Below are 21,917 nucleotides of genomic sequence, written 5' to 3' on the forward strand. Positions count from 1 at the left end.
TTTGGAGATAACAAATGTTATGTCTCATGTCAGAGCTGCTTGGTAAAAAGGTGAATGCTCTCTGATATCTGTGGCTCAGTCCAGCACTAAAACAGGTTAACATGGCAGAACTGATGGAGCTTCCTCTTTCTCAACATGCTGATATTTATGCTCATATACGATGTGCTTGAGTCCCTGGATTATATCCCATGTTGAGCAAGTTTAGATGGTGCTTCTCTACTACCTCTTTGTTCACATCTGACAGCTGAGGCCCTCAGCTGTGGACAATTGAAAGAGAAGGAAACCAGCAGGTAGCGTGGGCTAATCCGGAGGCATCCAACTAAAAGACTTCAAGAAACTTGGACAAGGAGCCAAACCCCGTCCCCTGCGCGGATTCCCCACTGACATCCACATTAGAGAACAGCATTACCTCCATGTCTTTATGGCTTTAGAAGTGAAATTTACCTGAAATGGGGGTATTCACATGATCCATTCTGGCTTCTTCAACTGTCCTAGAAAATGGATGCACCAATGTCTGACTGCTCATTTTCACCACTGGAGGGCGAGCTGAGCTAGGTTTAGCACCTGCACTTTTGGGATGTGACCAACACTGTGCTTTGCGCTGTACAGACTGTATTATTCTATAAACTGAACATTGCATTGACAGTTTACACTGTTAAAAAACATATATATATATAGTTATAAATTATAAAATATGTATTTCAGATCATGAAAAGTAGCATGATCAGATTGCTACAGTGGTGGGATAGTATTATTATTTTCCTTGGTGGACTATATATTTGTGACTTTATTTATTGTTTCCCCATTGTTTAGATATTTTAGCAATTACGCTTTATAGTTCAGAATTATTTGTTACTTTTTTTTTTTTTAATTAAATAAAATAATGTTTTTTTTTCCTTTGTCCTTTGTCGCCTGGAATGTATTTTTATCTTCTTCTTTTTTAAACGTGTTAACAGGCTTTCAACTCTTCCGACCAGGTGTCTTGGAGACTTTGATTGACAGGGACTTTTCTCTCTTCATTGGCTAAAACCGCCGTGACGTAGCTTCTCGGCCAGCCTGAGCGGGGCAGAAGCGGCGGCGTGGACACCGCTGCTTCTCTCCGGACCTCAATGTCGGACCGGTTTCACATTACCCTGTATGAGAGTTACAAACTGCCGGGATAACACATTGATTTTAATCGCAGATCTCAGGTATTGGAGGTGGAAATATTAGCTTTCTAATGCACACTGAACGTCAAAGGTGCGTCGAGCACTCGCGAGATTTCTTTTTTGTAAAAATGTTTGATTGCATGATTTTGGACCTAACCGCACCTGGAAATCAAAGTCACCTGGAAGAAGCGGATGGATATCACCTCCGGCCGACGACTGTATTCTGGTAGGTGTTAATATTAAAGGTTATCAGATGCACCGGTGATGCTGAAAATCAGTGAGTGCTTATGTGCTTTAGCTACTTTGCCTCGAAGTCAGTCATTCAGCTGTATCTTGATTTTCTATTTGTGCATATGTGTGCGTGTGTGTGGGGGGTGTTTGGGAGAAGGAGAGAAAGACAGATGCTACTTTAATCATGGATGGCTCCTTTACCATGTGTGTACACTAAAATATCTTGTTGTCTAACATGTCCTACTTCAGCCACTTTGAATATTTCAATTTCACTATGGAAACCAAAACACACACACACTCTTTTGCTGAAACTTTTGCTAACCTAACATAAATGTAGACCAACATGAGCTGAAATGATGCTGTCTCGTTACAGTGAGACATCTCTGATAACAAGCAGCATCATGATCTGAGTCCATCTCCAGGCACAACAACAGCAGCAGTGGGCCTCAGACTCTTCTCTCCCTCTCAGAACCCATAGTCTCATCCTTCATGTGAGATGGCTGACTTGACCTGACAGACATTTCCAGAGAAATAGTTCAGTTAATCACAACCATCTCAGTGTGCTTCAGTTCCCAGAGGACAGAGCTGTTTGCCGTAGATTTATGTGCTGGCCTGTGTGACTGACTAGTCACTGACTAGTCCCCCTACTTTCCCCTGGTATTGAACTATTGAACTGATGAAAATAAGCAGGGACGGGATAAATCAAGATCCAAACTGGCCTCACCTGGATCGTATTATCATCACATTACATTACCAGAGACATTACCATCACCAAGGTGTCTGTTTGGCTGACTGAAAATCTTTATGCTACATTTATTTGGCAGACTTTGTTTTGTTGTTTGTTTGTTTTTGGACAAAAAGTATTGATGTTTTTTTTCCTCACACCTACACATACACTGGGAGCAGTTTGGGATTCAGTGTCTTGCTCAAAGACAATACACCAACCCTATGATTAAGGGCCTATGCGCTCTACCTCCTGAGCTACTGCCATGCAAAATATACTCTGCTGTGGAGTTATGCAATTTGGTGTCAAACAGTATTCTGTTTTTGTTTTTGTTTTTTTAACAGTTAATGGCTAATAACATTTAAATGTAAAATTTAAATAAAATATATAAAACAATACCTTCTAAATATAGTATCTGAAGGACTAAAAATAAGCAGACTGTTAAACTGACTAAAATGCAAATTTGCCCTAAAATGCAAATTTTAGGATTATTTTAGGATTTTTTTTAAACATTTTGTTGTCGGCTCTAAGGCAGTTTCGCCTAGTCATGTCAAGCCTTATCCACTTTTTGGTATTGATCAGAAACAATGACTGACTGAAATTGTCACCACTTAATTTTCAGCCCAGAACAACTCAGCCTACAAATTAATAATCTCCACTACTGGAGGTTAAGGAGGATGAAGAGAGGCTGAGCCCTTTGTTTTAAAATAGTTAACTGAGCATCAATGTTCCAACAATCAGAGCCTAAAAGATAATGATGTCCTCCATTGAAGCAGCTTGGTCGATCAGAAAACTTTATTATCCCAGCGTTAACAGGCAACAAGATGAGAGCACTCTTCCATCTTTAAATGGCACTTTCAGAAATTTTTACCTAAAGAGTAAATTTGGCAACATGATAAAATTCTGATTTCCCTCATTTGGTTCTCTTGTTTATATGTTAACACTGTACCATAAACATTGATTAACACAATTTATTAGGGATGGTATTTATGACCAGAAGGCACTGTAAAGGGTATTAATGCCTGTGAGCATGTTATTGATGTGTTTCCCATTGTCATGGCAAGGATGTTGTTGTTGTTCTAGGAATGTGATGATAAAGAGGATTACATCTCCACGGCCATCTGCATCTGATGTTGTTTAGATTGTTCACACACATTATGCCCAGACTGCAGCACATCAGTCTGACGGCCATGAACTGATGCCTGTGTAAACATATAAAGCCCAAACACTGTCTTAAGACAAAAGACTTAAATCTAAAATATTTTATGTTCTGAACATGATTTTCATTCTGCTTTAAATTCACCACACAGCGCCAGGGCTGTGCTGTATTTTTGAAGGCAGATATCAGTAAATGGTGGTGGTGGTATCCTAGCAACTTTTACTATAACTGATAACTTAAATGGATGAATTCATCTTTATTCACTTTGGTTTCTTCTTGTCTGGGATTGAATGTCATCAGCTCTCTCCAGTGTTTAAATATTTCATGAGCAGAGTTTCCAGAATCTTTGTAAGCACTTTTTCGCTTGGTAATACTCTTCATAATTTCATAAAGGCATGTTGATCATTATGCTACATGTGTGTATTTTGTGTGTTGTTTCAGGCTTGATGTGTATACATTCAGGAGCAATATGTATGATATGAGCGAATATGATAACGCTCTGAATTAACTAAATTGATGTGAAAATGTATTTACTCTTTGCAGTGCCAGCAGAGCATCTCTGCAGTGCAGCTGCCCTAGTTACAGAGCAGCTGAGTAACTGTGAGAGACTGTGGTTGGCCCAGGCACAGAGAGGAGGAGTTTGTTAATGGTTGACTGAATTATGGAGGGTTGGCTGTGCTGAGGGCCAGATGCAGACAACACAGTAGGACTTTGACTGGAGGAGCAGTGGTGTAAAGTGAGGGAGGAGAGTCTGACAGCAGTAGCCTGTAGTTGTTCTTTATGTTTATGTCTTTTTCTGTTCTGTTGGGATGCTCTCACTCCAGAATTAAAGATGATTAAAGATGCTAGAGCTTTTCTTGTTTTTTTTTTTTTTTTAAACTAACCACTAAAATCTGTAATTGGGTCCCTGAGGCAATGAGCCTGTTTTAGCTCTACAGCCAGAAAAGCCACTGGATAATTTTGACACCTACACAGGCAATGTTTACTCCTTAATCCGTGGTTGTGATGAGACCTGAATTGAAAAGACCAGAAAACTGAAAAATCAAGCATTGAAATATGAGTGTAAACCTAAGTCTGTCTTAAGACTTCCCTCATAGAATTATAGTAAAGTGCAATACTTATCCGTTCAATTTTATTATTACATGAACAGTGTTGCAGTGGTGATAATGTCTGATGAGCCCCAGGAAGTGTGTTGAAGATCCATAAAAGTTTTGCCTGATATGATGAATTTTTAATTCTCATTAGTATTATTCTAAAGTTCAATGCATTTTTCATCTCCTCCAACACTCAAACTGTGTTCGGCCCAAATACACAGTAGGAATAGTAACTGAATGTTCCATGTACTATTTTTTTAAACATCTATTTTTCTTTTATCCTCCTATATGCACCCCCTAGTTGTGACTATGTTTTTGCACCACTGATGCCACATTCAAAGCTGATTTATCACACTTTATGCTATTCTGTTCTTTCAGGGTTTAATATTTAAGAACATGGAGACAGTTTCCATGGTCCAGCCTCATCCAGCAGTATGATCGGAGCATCTAGTCTCTCAGGGGACACCCTGATAGCGTGCCACTTCCCTGTGGTTCAGCTTCCCACATGGCAACTTCCTGTCCAGGCCTTGTGCGCCTCGGCCAAGAGGTCCGGCCGTCTGTGCTCAGTAGGTCTGACCCGAGCTGTGTCACTCCCAGAGAAAGACTCGCTCAACCGAGAGCATGCCTTCAGCGGCGGCCGGAGACATTTTTCCAGCAGCTACAGTAGTCTCAATGAAGACCGAGCGGAGGAGGAGGGGGCCAGCGACAGCAGCGGGAGATACGACTCCACCTCTTCACCAGAGGAGATGAGTTCCCATCTGAAGAAGGAAGGCTCTGGGGCCAGAGGCAGTCTGAGGTCACATAACTCATTCCTTCCCAGTGCCGAGCTAGATGAGTATGAGGAAGATGAAGATAGCGATGGAGATAATCTGCACAGATATCATGAGGACTCATCTTTTGTATTGCACGGAAACTCCAATTGGCCACTAAGTAATGGTGCCAGAAATTATACAATACCCCATGGAGACATGGACAGTGAATGGGGCAATGAAGGTACCATGTTGGGCACCGCGCTTGACCAAGAATGGCTCTCCAACCAGCCTAACCAGCTGGACTCACCGCAGACTGAATGCCAGTGCTTTCATGTGAGCAACTCTGGCATCACGATGATGGCTTGTGGAGAGCAGGACTCAGACAGACTGAAGGATAACATGTCCTGCTGCATCCACAGCCAGCACAAATGTTCCCCAGAATTGTTGTCCAACAGTCACACAGAGTGTGTCAGCGACTCTTCCTGTAACAGTTCTGATGGCGTCTTGGTTAACTTCTGCGCTATCTACAACAGGAGCAACAACCCTGCCACGCCTCAGGACCTCAGCAGTCCTGCAGTTCACCCCTCTCAGTCATCTGAGGGATCTGTGTTCCTCAACCTCCAGCCCGTTCCCCAGACTCCGACCAAGGACCTCCAACAAGATGACACGACAGTTAACTCTCCCACAAAAGAGGAGCGTGACATGACGCCCTCGTCTTCCTGCTGGTCTCCTCAGGGCCTTGACTCTAACTGCAACATTTACTCCCTGGAGCCGCTACCCCCGGGTCTCTCTTCTCTGGAGGTATCTGACCTGACTGCCTGTCTCCAAAGCCACGCCACACTGGCCATGGGGACCAACCAGAAGTACTACAAGCTTGTGACTTGTGACCTCTCCTCCCAGTCACCCAGCCCAGCATGGTCCAGTCACACCAGCTGCCCTGAAGGTCAGAGCAGAAGCAGTCCCTTCCCTCCCTCTGAGCTCCTCTTTATCCATCAGAAGAAAGAAGGGCAACATAAAGAAGTCAAGAAGGTAATGTATGCGAAATATTTTGATTTAGACTTTTTTAGTGTGAACCCATGAGCATTTATTAATGGTTTGCAACCTAACTTATAATACATCTATAAAGCATTAGTAAATGATTGAAGCACTTATAACTTATAACAGTATAAACCCTTTAAAAAAGTGGTGCCAATGGCTTGTATAAAATTGGACTGATGATTTGGTTGTGAAAAACTAGGCAGTTCTATCTTTTGTTTTCTATCTCTTTCAGGAAAGAGAGGATCAACAAAAGGAAAAGAGGTTGTCCTCAGCACAGTACAGCGCTGGATTTGACTGCTCCCAGTTTCAGACCTATGATTACGAGGTTGCTACCACCTCCACTGACAAAACCCTCTGCAGGAAGAAACAGACAGACAGCGTCCAGAACCTCTCCCACACTCCCTGTTCACTGTGCCCCAGCCAGTGTAGCCCACATACCAGTAAATGCCAAGACACAAGTGCTGTCTCCGCACAGCCATCTGTGAGTCTGGACCAGGAGCACTGTAATACTGATGCTACTGAGAAGGGTAAGGCAATGGTGACGAGATCTCATTTCTTTGTTGCTAGGTTTTATGAATAGGACAACAAACTAGTGAAAGATATATCAGTAAAGTAAATCTAACATTTCGTCTGTCTCTTCTTATCCTCTACCTCTTTCTAGATGCGTGTTCATCAGAAAATGTGGTGCGCTACAGTAAGGCCCAGAGGCCAACCTCTCTGCCCATTCAGCCCTTCATTCTGATTCCTGCAGATAAATCCCAGTCCCAGGCCCAGCACCTGGGCTGTCTTCTGGAGCAGTACATAAACCAAAAGAGCAGCAAGTCTGGTAGCTCCCAGCGAGGCCTCAAGGCCAAGGGCAAAAGCTTTTGTAATCTTCAGCCATCACCCATGGGCAGCCGCTACCCCATCTTCCTGGAAGCCCCTTCCAGCTCTGATACCTGTTCCACCTGCACGCCGAGCCCAGAGTGCTTCAGCCGCAGGCACACATGGAGTCAGTCCAGCAGAAGCCAAGGATGTCCGAGTCCATGTACATCCAAAATCAGCCTGGATCCATCTCACACCAGCCCAAAACCCAGACTGGTTCAGGTGCAAGATAAAACAAGCCCATACTCAGGCAAAACTCAGACTAACAGTTTTTTAAATCTGGTTTCGGCCGCAAATCAGCCGAACCTTGTTAAAATTCCGACCTACCGTGACCTGATCAACCTCACCCCTGCGCAGAACCATGCCCACCTTGAGCCTGAAAGTCCACATAAGTCCCAGAACCACACCTTCTACCATTCAGTATTCTCTCATACACCACCCACTTTACCCCTAACCACTGATGCACATCACCCAAACCTCCAAGTCTCCTTATCTCCTCCCACATTCTCACAACCAGAAAAGAAGTCCCCACAGAACAGAGCTGCACCTGCAGCCGACTCCGGATTTTTTCACGGTAGTTTTACAGCCGCCCTCTCCTCAGTAGCTCCTCTCTCCTCTTTGAGTTCTCTGTTCTCCTTGGCTGCTTCGGGGCTGCATCCACAGCAAAACCAGGACTCTGCTGGACTCAGTGGGAACCATAGTCAGAGTCAGCACAGTGAATCTCTGATCCTAAGTGACAGGCCGCCCACAGAGTTCTGCCTTTCGCCCGACACATCTTATGAGTCCCTATCTATCAGTCATCTTCAACGGAGAGGTGAGGGTCAACTAATGACTGGTGCACTGTATCAGTTTGTGTAAAACGTGACGTGAAACACAGTATGTGACACATATAGGAATCTGAATGGAGTAAAAAGTGACTCAGTAGCAGTGACGACTCAAGGATTCCTCCTTGATTGGATTGCCTATCCAGTGATGAGCCACTGAGAGCAGCAATAAAATCTCACTGTGCTGCAGCAGTGCCTTCAATACCCTGAAGGGGCTTCTTTTCAAACATGACCTATTTTTAACTCTCCCTGCACAGGATTGGCTGAGCCTTCTGCTCTGTAGCCTATGTGAGTGTGACTGCAAGCTCCAAGAGAGAACAAGAGGGAGAACGATGCAGCAGAAACAGTGCTAATGATTTACAACACACATAATCACTTTGTTTCAGTGCTACCAAATGGGCCAGTTGGTGCCAATGTAATTATATAAATGCAAACCTTTTGCGATGGTTAATCACTGATGGAAGTATTTGCAGCAGCAAGAGAGAAGAGTCATTGCGGTGCAGCACTGCAGGCAGCATCAACATGCATAAAGAATTTACCGTGACATTTGCAGGGGCTAGTCAGCATGAGGTGAAGAAAGGCAGGCAGGCAGGGAGAAAAGCAATTCAGTGAGGGTCGGTGCTGAAATGAAAAACTGACTCTTTCATCTTCTGGTCTCATCCACATTTTCATTCCTGCAATACGATAATGACAAATTCATCTCATATGTCTGTGTATTCACCCAGTTAGGAAGGAAATTCTTAACAAGTTAATTTTATTTATTATGGGGTATTAAAGTGAAGAAATCCTCTGGAATTGAAAGATAATTTCAGCCTGTTTACAGAACAAATTAACTTAGAAATGCTATCAATATCAAGTTGATTTGCACTGGAAACAGGTTAGATTTATCCCACTGTATTAGCACTGTATTTTTTTTTTTTTGCTTATTCTAGGAAAATAAGACCTACAGCTCTCAGCAGTACACACAGATTACATAAGATGGGGATTTTAGTTGGTTTTGTATCAGCCAAAAGAATGCATGAAGCATCAATTATGACTTCAGCTTGTCAAAACCTTTTTGTTGTCTGATGTTTCTAGGTTTGCTGAGGTCTGTAAGCAGGGCGGTGGATTTGATCATGGCTCATTTTGGCAGCAGCAGAGATCCTGAAGAAAAGGTATGAATTGGCAGAGCGAAGCACAATGGAAAAGTGCCAAACTGATATTACTTACATTCTAGGCCCGGAGGCAAGTAGCTTGTGTCAGCAGGAAATTGTATCATATTTATTTCCCTTTGGCACAGATGCGTCTGGGTAACAGCTCCTGGAGTCCCACTATCTCCGGTCTGGTCCTGGAACATTTATGTCCAACGATCCAGAATATTTTAGAGGACGGGCTTAGGGATCACAAACTAGATCTCATCATTGGACAGCGCCGCAACCACTGCTGGACTGTGGTGGAAGTCTCAACTAGAATCGGTATATGTAACTATAGTATAATTAAGTAATTGGGATTCAGTGAAAATGTCATGAATGCACTTCTGGATCACTTTGCTAAGCAGGACTAGATGGCTTTGGTTTGATGTACAGGTTGAGCAGCATTGTTTGTGGTACAGTATTTGTGTTTGTTGTGGTCTCTTTGATGAACTTTCTTTGGTGTCTGTCCAACTCTGCCACAGGTCCATCCACCAGGGTTCTCCACAGCCTGGTCTCAAAAATCAAACAATGTCCTCAGCTCACTAGCCACTGCATGAGGGTGAGAGCCTTCATAATGGGCCTGCTTAAGTAAGCACCAAAATTACCTTTGATGATACTTATTATGCTAAAGAATGCTGATGAAATTACTGTACATAAAAGTCTTTGCATCTTTTGATGGTTATTTGCCCTCTTGCAGTTTGAGAGCCTTGGAATTCTGGCTCAGTCATCTTCAGAGTCAAAAAGGTGAGTGCACTAAGTTACTTTTTTTTTTGCCACACTAGCATCTAGCTCTAGGAATGTAATGTTAGTCGGTCAGCTTGGCCCACACTGATATATCTCAGCAACTATTTAATGGTTTGGATTGAAATGTGGTACCAGTATTCATGTTCCCCACAGAGTGAGGGGTAAACCATACTTTTACCCAGTTGTAGTACTTTGTGGTGTTTGGTGCTAATTAGCAAATGTTAGCATTCAATTTCTAAACTGACATAAAGAACATGGAAAATACAACAATGTCAAAATCAAAATGTGTAGTTTGAAGCATTTAACATTGTTACTGTGACCATGTTAGCATGCTGAGATTAGCATTTAGCTCAATCTCACACAGAGCAACCCCTGTGAAATAATTATTAAATAATAAAAACAAATTATTGCATATGTTAGGATCTTTGAGTGTTAACATCCATTACTATCTCCACAGATGTGGTCACAGCATACTACCATTCTTGGGGGTTCCTGTCAATGTCACTGGGTCGGTGTCAGCCCTTGTTTCAGGAGCTGCTGCTTCTGCTGCAGCCGCTCTCTGTGTTGCCCTTTGACCTCAACTTGCTCCTAGAGCCCCGACTGTTACTTAATGGACATTTGTGTACTGAGGAGCAGGGGGTCTCTCCACCTCCGCCATGCTCAGGCCAGCTAGTGACCAGCTGGCCACTACTGCAAGCCGACAGAAAGGTGGGCAGCAGCCACAGCAGTCAGCAAACTAACATTTCACACCAGACAGGTCTGCATTATCAAGAGTCACTCAGTCCTCTGAATTCAAGTTACACCAAGCAGCAATGTGGAGGGATGCAGGCTAACAGAAGTCCACGGTTAGATCCTATTCCAGAGTGGTGGCCCAAACAGCCCGACCTTATGGATGGCGTGGTTGAAGGGGAGGACTGTAGCCAGAACTGTGCAGATACTTGGTCTCAAATAAGCATGGACAGCAGGCGAGAAGAGAGAAGGAGTGAAGGAACCCCAAATGTGTCACCTTCTGTCCAGGCAGAGAGCCCTTATCAGGGCGGGCTGCGGTGGGCCAAACTGTTTGGAGCAGCTGGTACTTCCATCAGACCAGAGGCAGTTTCTCAGAGTCACAACGGAGCACAAACCAAAAAGTAAGAACCAACCATTTTATTGTTTGATTGTACCTTAATCCTTAAGTACCTTAATCTGTTTCTAATTAATCTTGGGCTGCTTTTTCTTCTTTTTTCTTTGCATTTTCCTTGTGAAATGGGGTCTAGACTGATGAAAGACTGATAATGTGTAACTTTGTACTCTTGACCAATACCTCTTTATGACTGGTTTCAGGCGACCATCACAGTGGCTTCATTTGGACAGATCGCAGCTTGGACTGTTGGCTCAATCCATAAGGTCAATGAAACTAGTAGGAGCTCAGACTGACAAAAACAAGGACTGCTGAAATCTGCACTCTCTATGGAACAGAGTAGAGCCTATTTACTGTAATAACAAAAAAATTTAACTGCATGATAATATACAGTACTTACATTGCCAAACTGATCAGAAAGCACATAAAATGTAAGATTAGGAGCAGTTTTGGCAGTGGCCCAGATTTATCAAGCTTTGTGTTGCACCAGCTATTCATAAATCCATAACTAAGTTGGAGTATCTTATTAACTCTCAGCTAGTTTCAAACTATCACTAATTGGGTTACACCATTAACTTAAGAACGCTTAACCATAGTGAAAACTTCAATGATGTGTAAGGAAACTTATGTAGCATCGTCAAAAGCATTCAACTAACAGAAGGTCACAGCAGCATCACAAGCTGTAGCATAACTGCCAAGAATATATTTGTAATGTATAAATTAAACTTAAATGCTCATCCTCTGTAAATTTTAGCATTACTGTGTTTTTGTTGTTGTTTTTCCTCATATATGGAAACATATGTCAGTTAATAGAACATTCATGTAGTTAAGAATGAATGGAAAACATCTGATTGTGCTAATCTAACAGAGGCTATTTAGTTAGTCATTTAGTTCAACGTTAGCGCAGCCTTTTGTACTTTAAGACACCAAGCATTAACTATGTTCTTTTACTTCTGTGAGATGTTATTTAAAATATCCCCAGTTTATGTCATTATTGCACAGCATTTTGATCAAGTGTCAGGTCATATATGTCTGTTTTAGTTTTCCATTTTAACAGGTTATATGTGAACTAGAAAGCTTTTATTTTAGTTTTGTCAGTTGGTTCGGTTAGCTATGCAACAGTTAGACCTGGCAGTTAGTGGGCGGTAATATTTAGTGACAACAAATTTCTGTGTAAGAATTAGTTTGTGTGGTGCAACCCATTTTAATTTAGTGATGTGTAAATATTAAGTACTATCACTTAGCCTATGTTATAACTGGGATTACTTTGAACTTTTGACCTGCCGGTGCAACCGGCTCCTGGTCTTAAAATGGCTCTCAGTTGTTGTTTTACTCTGTACTTTTGTAATTCATTCTCATAATGTGAAGTGAAGCTTCATGAAAACGATCAGAAGAAGCTGAATTATTTTCACAGCAGCTTCTGAGTTTTTTTTCCAGGAAATAGCTTGATGAATGAGGGCCAGTGCCCCTTTTTGCATTTGCACTCTGGAATAACCGTAAGTAGGCACTTCTGTTACCACCTTTGTATTTCTTGTTGGTGAATATCAATCATAAAATGTAAATATTTACCTGCTGTAGACTGTTGGACATTCATGTGGTGCAAAATTATCCATCTCTTATGTCACTGTCAGTTTCTTTAAATAGCTATATCCTTTATCTCATCAATAGGTGAAAAAAAAATCAAGCAATACACTGTTACTAGTGCCAAATATGCCACACACCAGCCTCTCGTTGTGCATTGTCAGTGATGTTTCTATTTTCCAGTAACTTGCTTTTCTGAGCAAATTCCTAGCATGGATTTACTATAGGTGCATGAGTTAACAAACAATCAGTACTATAGGTGCTCCAGTCTTTATTAGATCTCTTAAATTCCTGTTCATGTTTTTATAGCTGTAGAGGAAGCTTCTGGAAATTTTCTGGCACTGGAATTTGAAATGTGTGGAATTGTTTGGTATATTCAGTAGTATGTCTTCCAGTGAGGTTTGTTCAGTTGCACAAATAAAAGCCACCTTGTGGCTGTTTCAGGTACTTACATGTGTGTAAGGTATATTTTGATAGACTGGTAGTTAGATAAGGAGGAAAGCGTAGAAAATGTGTTCTCTGCATTTGTTGAATGGAGAATTTTTTTATGTACTGCAATAATGTGAAGTCTGTGAATTTATGTCACCCAGCATTATTTTCTCCTCATCCTCGGAATGCTTCCTCTAATGCCCAGTGACAATCAAACTCTGTCAATAAAGATGTAACATATATTTATATGTTCTCTTTTAGTGTGCCAACGGTGTACAGATGTTTTTGTGCCAAATAATTTTTCAACCCAACACAAACTAATTTCATGGAAATGTGAGGACTTCCTGGTAAGTTATTAGCCTTGACTCATTATGCCAGTAATGATCATTTTATTGAGGTATATAATGATTTTATGACTGTTCTCTAAGGATCTTCTTGATGCCGCTCTTTTCCAGTGCATTCTGGGAAAGTTGACCAAAGGTATGTCCATACATGAACTTGTATCCTGTGGGATGGTATAGAAAGATATGCATGATCTTTTCTCCTGGCAGAGTGATTAATTTCAGATAAGTAACTTTAATAATTCATCTGATCACATGGCTTTGTGGTGCAACGTGTTGGTAGCTCTGACACAGACCTGGGATGTGTCCTGTAAATGATGGCACCACACCTCTGTTTGATGGATAGATAGTGGGCATGGGTGGTGTTGTACTATCCTTCCTCCCTGGGATTTCTTGGGACGTGGGGTCACTCCGCTGCTGCTTTCCAAACTGGATCAGTGCCTGGTTGGTGGTGATGGGGTAACCTTTGCCGATTAGGAAACGAGATTTTGGAACGTGTCCTGTAAATCCTGCAAAAAGACATCGCTCAATGAGCTGCTGGGGTATTTTGGTAATATTTGGAATTTTTATGCTGGATTATATATTAACCGAAATGAGTAACATGGATTCCTCACTCTTTATGTGCATGAAGAAACATGAGTTGAAATAAATGCTAATGTTACTCCAGATGGATGTGTAAATAAGCAGCTGTTTACTAGTGAGTTTGCTATGTCATTTAAAATGTGATAATGTGTCAATATTGTGTGCTTCAGATGTTGTGTGTTACAGATGTAACTCCTCTGTCTCATACCTGAGATAAAGTACTTGTGCGGATTATCATCTTCCAAGAAATATGGTTTTCCGATGGGGGTGAAGGACTTCGACGGCTTGTAGGTGATTGGTGTCTGGGGGCATTTTGGTCTCTAGGACCAGAAGAGAATATGTACATGACTCAGGGATCATAAGATTTCTGAATATGACAAACCTTTTTCCAAACCTTAAAACAAATTTAAATTTTGAAAAGTATGATTGTATATAACAATATATAACATATATATAATATGAAAATCTGTTGTGCTGCTAATCTTTCCTCTAAGTCTTCTGAAAAGGTTACTCAATGTGAATCTCAGACATAATTGGTGAATCTGTGTTTAGTTGTATTATAGAGCTGTCCAGTTCTGTCTTTCAGTCTCTTTTTCAAATTGGATTACATTACAGTGAGCTGACAATGGAGCTCCACCATGGATAATTAAACAAGAGTGAACCTACTCTGAGGTGCCATGTATGTGTATGTGAACAACGGAGTGAGAGAGAGAGTGGTAGAGTCATGGCATATGTGTAAGACAGAGAGAGGGAGAGTTTACTAAAGACTGTTGATTTGCATGGTTGACAACAAGTGGCAGGTCTGTTGATTGCTGTCGGGTCTTTGTACGCCTTTCCAGGTAAAACTCAGTCAGCGCTTTGCGGCATGTTTCAGAGTAGCTGCAGGAAAAGTAGTTCTGACTTCTTGGAATGAAGCCTAAAAAAGCAACAAGCGACATTAAAGGGTTGTTTTTGTCTAAATTTCTAGTGTTGTTTAGCCAGGAAGATGATTTCATATTTATTTGCTCAGGTTGTGACATATTAGTCTCTGAGATTTCTGCCTCCATCCCAGCACGACCTGTGGTGAACTGATCTTTCTTCGTGGTGCTCACAGCACAGCAAAGTGGCATTTCAAAAGGTTAACAGCAACATATCTTTCCAGAAAGACAGTGCCTGTTTCTCTGGATATTCCACAAAACACAATGTGAACAGTTTTCAAAGTGACTATTTCTTTGGCACAAATGAATTCCTATGAAACCAGTTCACAGTAAGGTGTGTGTATATTATCCAGAGTAACTGAGATCACTGTTTTTTGTTAGTTTTCAAACTCATGTCCTTATATGCATAATTTAGAAGCTGCATTATTCGTTCTCATGTTGCTGTGAAATCTCACATTTTTTAAGGCTTATTGCCAGACTCCATTTATAACTGACCCATACAACAAACTGACATTTATTTCACATCACAACCAAGTAGTTAACAGCTTGTGAATTATAATGTTACCAAACTTTGTAGTTGAGTTTGTTCCCAGTATAAAATAATTTCCCATGAGGTGTTCGGTTACTTTATTGACCCTGTGTTAGTGAGTGATACCTGCCTGTGTATCCTGGTATCACCTTCTTCAAGTTACTGTCAGAGATGCTTCTCAGTGTCAGAGCAGCTGTGTCAGATGTGTCAGTGAAGGGGACACGACCCGTGTGAAGGACCAGATGATCGGAGTGTTTCACATCAGGACTGGTCAGCAGCTCGGATGTGAGCCGACCGTAGGATTTTCCCATATTAAACTTAAGCTGTGGGCAATACCCTGCATACCTGAAACAAAACAAGCATCTTTTGAATTTGAAACAATGAGACCATAATAAGAAATGACATGAACATGAAATGTGGACAAGATAACAGGAACAATTGACAATATAATGCAGTACAGCTGAACTGGCTAACAGTAAATGAGGGCTTAGAAATAACTATACACAATTAACACCACTCTGACACAACTGTGAAAAAAAATAAACACATAACGTTGTATATGACATGTTAATATTGTATCTTCTCCTATGAATTGTAAAACTTTTTACCACTATGGAGCCCAGACGACATTTAAACCCAATTAGTAGAGCGTTTGTTTTAAAATCTTAACTTTATACGTTTTTCAGTATCTGGAGATTTGTACTTACCCCGGTATGTAATGTGGATCGGTTGTCACTAGAACTTTGCTAAATTTCAGGGGGTATGTCTCCATGCTGATCCTGTTGAAGCAGGTCGCCTTCCCGCGGTGTTTTGCTGGTTGCTACAGAGAATCGAACACACACAAACGCACCGGTGGAGCTCATTGTCTTTAAACTGACGTGTGCAGCCAAACTTCTTTTCTGCAGGGGCGAAAAGTAATCACGTCGGGTTTTTTATTACTATTTTTACTTTATTTATTTATTTATTTATTTATGCGGGAAGTCGATTGAATGAATTTACTGTGCGTTAGAGTACGTGTTCTACTTTAAGATATACTCTTTTCATCTATTTTGTCAAATACAGCAGTAATCTCGACACTCGGACTCAGACGCAGATTCTCAGAACTAAATTTCCACCTCCAAAGGCTCAATTATCAGAGGATCTTTGCTGCTCTCAGCTTGTAGTATTGTGTTACAGACTGACTAAGCAACACTTCACCTCTGCCACTTCTCAGAAACCTCATAGAGTCCTGAGTACATCTGTATTAAAACTATTACAGACCAGAGATGGAAAGAGGAACATCAGGGAAAAAGGGAGCAGATGTTGTTGTGTCTTATTTTCCAAAAGATAGCAACTCTTTAGAATAGAAATTCTTTAATTCTGCAACAACGACCCCTAGCGACGTTAGTACTAATAGCACGAAAAAGACAATTACACACTGACCAATGGCCAGAAGTCAAATATAAATGTCAAGTATAAATACTGATCAAATAAATAGATACAAGAAAGAGAAAGGTGAAAAAACAAAACATTGAGCCCCAGTAAATTTTCTAATATCTTTAATATTAAAAAGAACATCATAGTTTATAACAGGGAGAAGTAGTGAATAGTAAGTGATAGTTTTTGTATCACTCTGGTTGAGAAATGATTCAGTAAGAGTAGACACCTGTTTTATTGGTTTGTGTGTTTGTGTGTGTGAATGAATGAATGGAAAGCATTATTTATAGGAAAATAAACAGAAAATGAAGGACTGGTTAAATCACTGTTAACATTTACTAGGACAACAAAGGGGATGTAAACGTGGACAGACTGTGTACTGACTCAGTATAACTTACTTTTGCTTTGTGTTTCCAGGATTGTGAATGAGCCTGTGTGTTTGGTCTGATGACCTGTGCTGTCTCTGCTCACCTGGGGAATGTAGATCATATCAACAGACAGGAGTCCATTCCTGCAGACACATTCCTGCAGTCTCAGAATAATCTTGGTTTGCTGAAATGACGAAACAGCGTTTACAGTTTCAGCTCCTCCTCACAGCTCCCCTCCTCACACACAGATCATAGCACTGTATATCCACTGAGGAATTTCAACATATTGTGTTACGTTTCTCACGTACTCACGCTCATGAACAAATGAGTTATCTTAATGTATCTAGGCCATAGAAGTGAGTTTTGCGTCCATGTCATATTGTGGGTAACATTTAGATTGCAGTTCACAGACTTGTTTTGTCTTTACAGCACCTCTATTTCTGAAAAGCACTATTTAACTGAAGTTTGTTATGTCTTATGTCCTTCTGAGTACTGTCTGTAAATACACAGTATCTCAGGTTTAATCTGTGTCCCCATGTCATTGCTTGTGCTTGTTATTTCTTGGATTTCTTTCAGGTGTGAGGACAAATCAAACATGTCAAATAGTGCTGCAGATGAGTCACACTTTTCCCAGTATTTAGTGACAGGAAGGAGCAGGTATCAACATGCAGCTCTGTGCTGTGACGGGACAGACGATGCAAAGAGGCGTGGTGAAGGAACAGAGGTGGATCATAGGGGATGTTTTGAATGCTACATCACCAGCTCACCTCGGCTAATGAGTGCGTGGGTTGTCTAAACCAGTGTCTTGTTCGTGTTCCTGTTGCAGTTCAGTAGCTCAGGTGTGAGGGACAGAAACCTTTGGGCATGAATCTGTACAGGAGCTTTGGAAACCTCATGGAGGCCTGGGTAGCTGAAGGAAGCCTGTATTCTGACTCAGAATCACTAGGAAATAATGATGGAGACTCTCCTGCACCGTCCTCTGACATGGAGACTAACCTACGCTCAGATTCGGTGGACTCTGGAGTGGAGACAGCCAGCTGTGACACTTCTTTTCCTGCTACATCCTGCTCAGCAGAGATAGATGGATTTATACCAGAAATAGAATGCGAGGGACTCACTTCAGCCTCAACATCACAGTCTCCTGTCCTCTCTTCTCCTGTGCCTTCCTCTTCCTCCTCTTCATCCCCGCGCCTCTGTCCCAGCAAACCTCTGGAGAGCTCTATTGCCTTGCACCCAAAAGTGGAGCAAGCACTGCAGAGGACTGACTCTAAACATCAAAAGGACAAACCAGGGCCCCTTACAGTGGAGGAGGTGCTCAGGCGACGGCCTCAAGCATCTTTTCTGTACAAACGGCACACATCTGTGTTAGTGAGAGGTCGCAGGTCAGAAAGTTTTGGTCCGAGGAAGACAGCCAACCCACCCATTTCCATCGGGCAGATATCAGAAATATGGACACGGCCGAGATCTGTGAACTGTGACAAGCAGAGATTAGAGGTGAGACTCTGTTTATATGACAAACCAAACTGATCTTTATGAGTTTAGTTGAAAAGGAGGAGGCATAAACATTTCTACATTATGTCTCATTCCTGTTACTGAGAAGACAAAGAGTTTCAGAATAAATGTCGCACTAACATGTGTGGTCTTGCACAGCACCAGCTTGTAAACATTAAAGCAAAGTCTGGAAGAAAGTCCCAGAAGTGTAACAAGACCTCTACTTTTATCATAGTTAAAGGGTTGCAACACACATTTACCAAGTTGCTCTCCAGTTTAAAGTAGGACAGGCATGTCATTACTCACACAGGATCTCTTTTATGCTCGCAACCTGCCATGAGTCCGTCTGTGGTGCAAGGGATCATAAACCAGTCTGCCCAGGTGACTCTACGCCCACAGGCACGAGAGGAATGGATAGAGATGTGTAGGGGAAGTTGAGCAGACTGTGGGGTTTTTCTTTTTCTCTGATAAATATGTCAGATATGTTGTTAATCAGACCCCGGAAAAACAAATGTCCAGATTTGGACTCTGATTTTGACCAACAATGTAAAAGAAAACTGGAGACATTCCTCTTCACATTTGTGAGCGGGTGAGCTCAGTGTGAAAATCAGTTCATGCTGACAGCACACAGAGGTTTTAAAACAACTGGATAAACTGTACTATTTGTGTTTAATTGAGTCGTCAGTGTTTTTTTAGTCCCTGGGTGTGTGTTTGCACAGTGTTTTATTTCCTTGTGTGAGGGCCAGGGTTACAAGGCCTTGAGGAATGCATCACTGAGAAATCCAGTAAACACCAGCTGAGCAGATGCAATTACCCAATTATATATTTTTGTGATTATGTTTAATTATACTCTTATTATTCAGTTCAATGTGTGGAAGCATTAATCAAAAATAAGAAACGAGCACTCAGTCAAACATCTGAACATTCTGTCTCAACAGGTTGAGATTTCCACTGTTCTTTTCAAAGTTCATTTCAAGGTTTATGTGAAAGAACAACTCAATGAATTTAAAAAGTAATGCAACGAAACACAGCTTTTAACATCATAATCTGCTGTAATCCATGTCCTGACATTACAAACTCCCATTTAATATTTAGTCTCAGTAAAATCTTGATGTTCTTATATTGGTATCTATAATTCTGTTATTCCGTTGAGTGCTGAAATTATTTGTAGTAAACTGAATTTCTTTGAGCTTTGTGCGACACAAAGACAGCACCCTGAACTATGAGAAATTGTGATGTCACTATTTTTTGACATTTTGTAGACAGAACAATAATTTGAAAAAAAAAAAAAAAGTGATTTATTGACAGTGAAAAATATCTTTAGTTGCATAAAGCCATGCTAGCAGCTCTGTGAGGCTGTACTTAGCAGTACTTTGATTTGCTTTAATATGCGGACGAACACTGACCTTCTTGTGTGTGGCAATCCATCTAATGGTTGTTGTGACATTTCACTCAAAACTTGTTTGTATCTCACAAGCCAACACTTTTCTTGCTTAATGATCTGTGCAGGAGCTCGGTGAGGAGGAGAGGACAGGACTGAGTCCTGGGCTGATCTACCTGGAGCAGGTGTGCCAAATGCTGGAGGAAATTGCCAGACAACAGATGCACAACACAGTATTGGAGATGGAGATGGATACCCTGCGGGAAAATCAAGGCAAGCAGGTGAGTCAGGTGAAAACAGTCGTGTATCACATCTTTGCAAGGCAATTAAGAAGCTGTCACATTTTTTACACTGTGCTGGGTTTATAAACATGACATGGGCTTGTCTGGCAGGTGATGACAAGATGTCTTTTTGCCGCCTGAGGGTTCATATGAATTAAACCAGGACAACATTGTCCTCCTAATCACTTGACTCTCTTTCAGGCTTCCGACACCTGTCAGAGTGGCTCTGAAGCTCCTCAGGAGGCCCTCTCTTCTTATCAAAGTCTTGAAAATACAGAAAATGCAGAACACAGTTCGAGTGAACCCCAGCAGAAGACAGATAAACCCTGTAGACATTTTCGGCAGAGATCCGCTTCAGACACAACTTTCACTGCACTGCATTTAAGTGAGTCATCTTCTACCTGTTTATTTCCATTTTCGTCTCACCTTTTATAGTGATATATGTTGCATATTTAAGATATTATTAGAGATGAACCACCAGTCTTGTTGTGTGTTCATATTATTGTGCGTGTGTTTGGTGCAGGACAGATGAATTCAGACTGCAGAGGGCAGCATCTCAGTACAGGTAACCTACTGGAGAAGACAGAGAAAGACCACGAAAAGGAGGTATAATGTATTCAAATACAACACAATGTCATTTGTAAAAAATCAAACTACTGACTAAGGAATATAGACTATGTCATTTGTATTGTATTATATTGAGATTTATAACAAATATGTTCCTTTTATTTTATTTTTGTCTCACAATCTTCTGTCATTTTGGTTCACAAATGTTTCAATATTTCTTTTCAGGAGTCTAAAACGGAGGAGAGCAGCAAAACTAACAAGAACTGGAGGTTAAAAATCGGGTCTTTGAAAAGAGAGGAGTCTTCTCTGCGAGGTTCAAAGGGGTAAGATATTGCATTTATAATGGTAACCTCTGAGGGGGGCAGCATTATTAATCTCATCTGATGGATGGTGCTCTGAGGAAGTATGTGTGCTGCATGAACATGGCAGCCAGCCACACTGATGCAGTGGCACACAGCTAATGCACAGTAGATGCAGAGGCGCTGGTGGGAGTTCATCTGTTCCTCTTGAACATTTTGTCCTTTTTTCATGAAGCTTAACACACTGCCCCCAGTTTCCCACAATGTCTTGCTTGAGCTATGTCTGATGAATTTTTTATCTGTATAGCAAACCGATGCAGTCATCTGAGAAAAACTCGGCCCGACGACAGCTGAGCCAGCTGTTCAGGAGGAGGAAGATTGTGACTGTGTAAATGGACCACAGTGTCTCTCTTGTAATGTTTGGGCATTTTGGTTTCTGCTCTGCAGAGGAGTGAGCTTTTTATTTAAATGTCTGAGCGCTATCGCTGCTTTCAAACTGACTTCCTATTCAGCCCATGTGATGTAGCAATCTTCCATTTTTATTTATTACCACCTACATACTTGCCTTTGTTATTTATACTGATGAATAATTTTCTGTGACACAGAACAAAAAATAATTGTATAGTTTCTCTGTAATTAGTATTAAGTGATTCATAATTTAAAGCAGTACAAAGCTTCGTCAGAAAAACTTCAAGCTGCTAATGGGTAAAGAACACTAGTATGCACTCTACACTACACTATAAATGTCAAGTAAAATCTGTAAATGTAACTGTCTCTCCGGAATTTGTATTAATTGTGTATTGAATTACTTCTGTAACATAAGAAAAACATAGATATAGATATATCCATCAAATACTACAATGTG

The 21,917-nt window shown here is 41.2% G+C and overlaps 3 protein-coding genes across 3 annotated transcripts; 2 read left to right on the forward strand and 1 right to left on the reverse strand.

The window, feature by feature from the left end:
• The first annotated feature begins 1,179 nt into the window (after positions 1 to 1,179).
• LOC121195590 (iporin) lies at positions 1,180 to 13,079 on the forward strand. The gene is made up of 10 exons (XM_041059154.1): positions 1,180 to 1,374; positions 4,735 to 6,137; positions 6,379 to 6,673; positions 6,808 to 7,824; positions 8,912 to 8,988; positions 9,114 to 9,288; positions 9,489 to 9,594; positions 9,704 to 9,750; positions 10,208 to 10,880; positions 11,074 to 13,079. Exons 2-10 carry the CDS (start codon positions 4,791 to 4,793, stop codon positions 11,183 to 11,185), a joined length of 3,849 nt encoding a protein of 1,282 aa, XP_040915088.1. The 5' UTR covers positions 1,180 to 1,374; positions 4,735 to 4,790; the 3' UTR covers positions 11,186 to 13,079.
• A 174-nt stretch (positions 13,080 to 13,253) lies between these two features.
• Positions 13,254 to 16,272, reverse strand: fam166b (family with sequence similarity 166 member B). The gene is made up of 6 exons (XM_041059241.1): positions 15,957 to 16,272; positions 15,380 to 15,594; positions 14,565 to 14,719; positions 14,012 to 14,123; positions 13,518 to 13,730; positions 13,254 to 13,385 (listed from the first exon to the last, which is right to left on the reverse strand). Exons 1-6 carry the CDS (start codon positions 16,019 to 16,021, stop codon positions 13,291 to 13,293), a joined length of 855 nt encoding a protein of 284 aa, XP_040915175.1. The 5' UTR covers positions 16,022 to 16,272; the 3' UTR covers positions 13,254 to 13,290.
• A 1,520-nt stretch (positions 16,273 to 17,792) lies between these two features.
• si:dkey-106l3.7 lies at positions 17,793 to 21,821 on the forward strand. Its single transcript, XM_041058756.1, has 6 exons — positions 17,793 to 18,527; positions 20,034 to 20,186; positions 20,388 to 20,571; positions 20,710 to 20,792; positions 20,979 to 21,076; positions 21,360 to 21,821. Exons 1-6 carry the CDS (start codon positions 17,898 to 17,900, stop codon positions 21,442 to 21,444), a joined length of 1,233 nt encoding a protein of 410 aa, XP_040914690.1. The 5' UTR covers positions 17,793 to 17,897; the 3' UTR covers positions 21,445 to 21,821.
• The last annotated feature ends 96 nt before the right edge of the window (positions 21,822 to 21,917 follow it).

This window comes from Toxotes jaculatrix, chromosome 16 (genome assembly GCF_017976425.1).
Source record: "Toxotes jaculatrix isolate fToxJac2 chromosome 16, fToxJac2.pri, whole genome shotgun sequence".
In the NCBI taxonomy this organism is placed as follows: Eukaryota; Metazoa; Chordata; class Actinopteri; family Toxotidae; genus Toxotes; species Toxotes jaculatrix.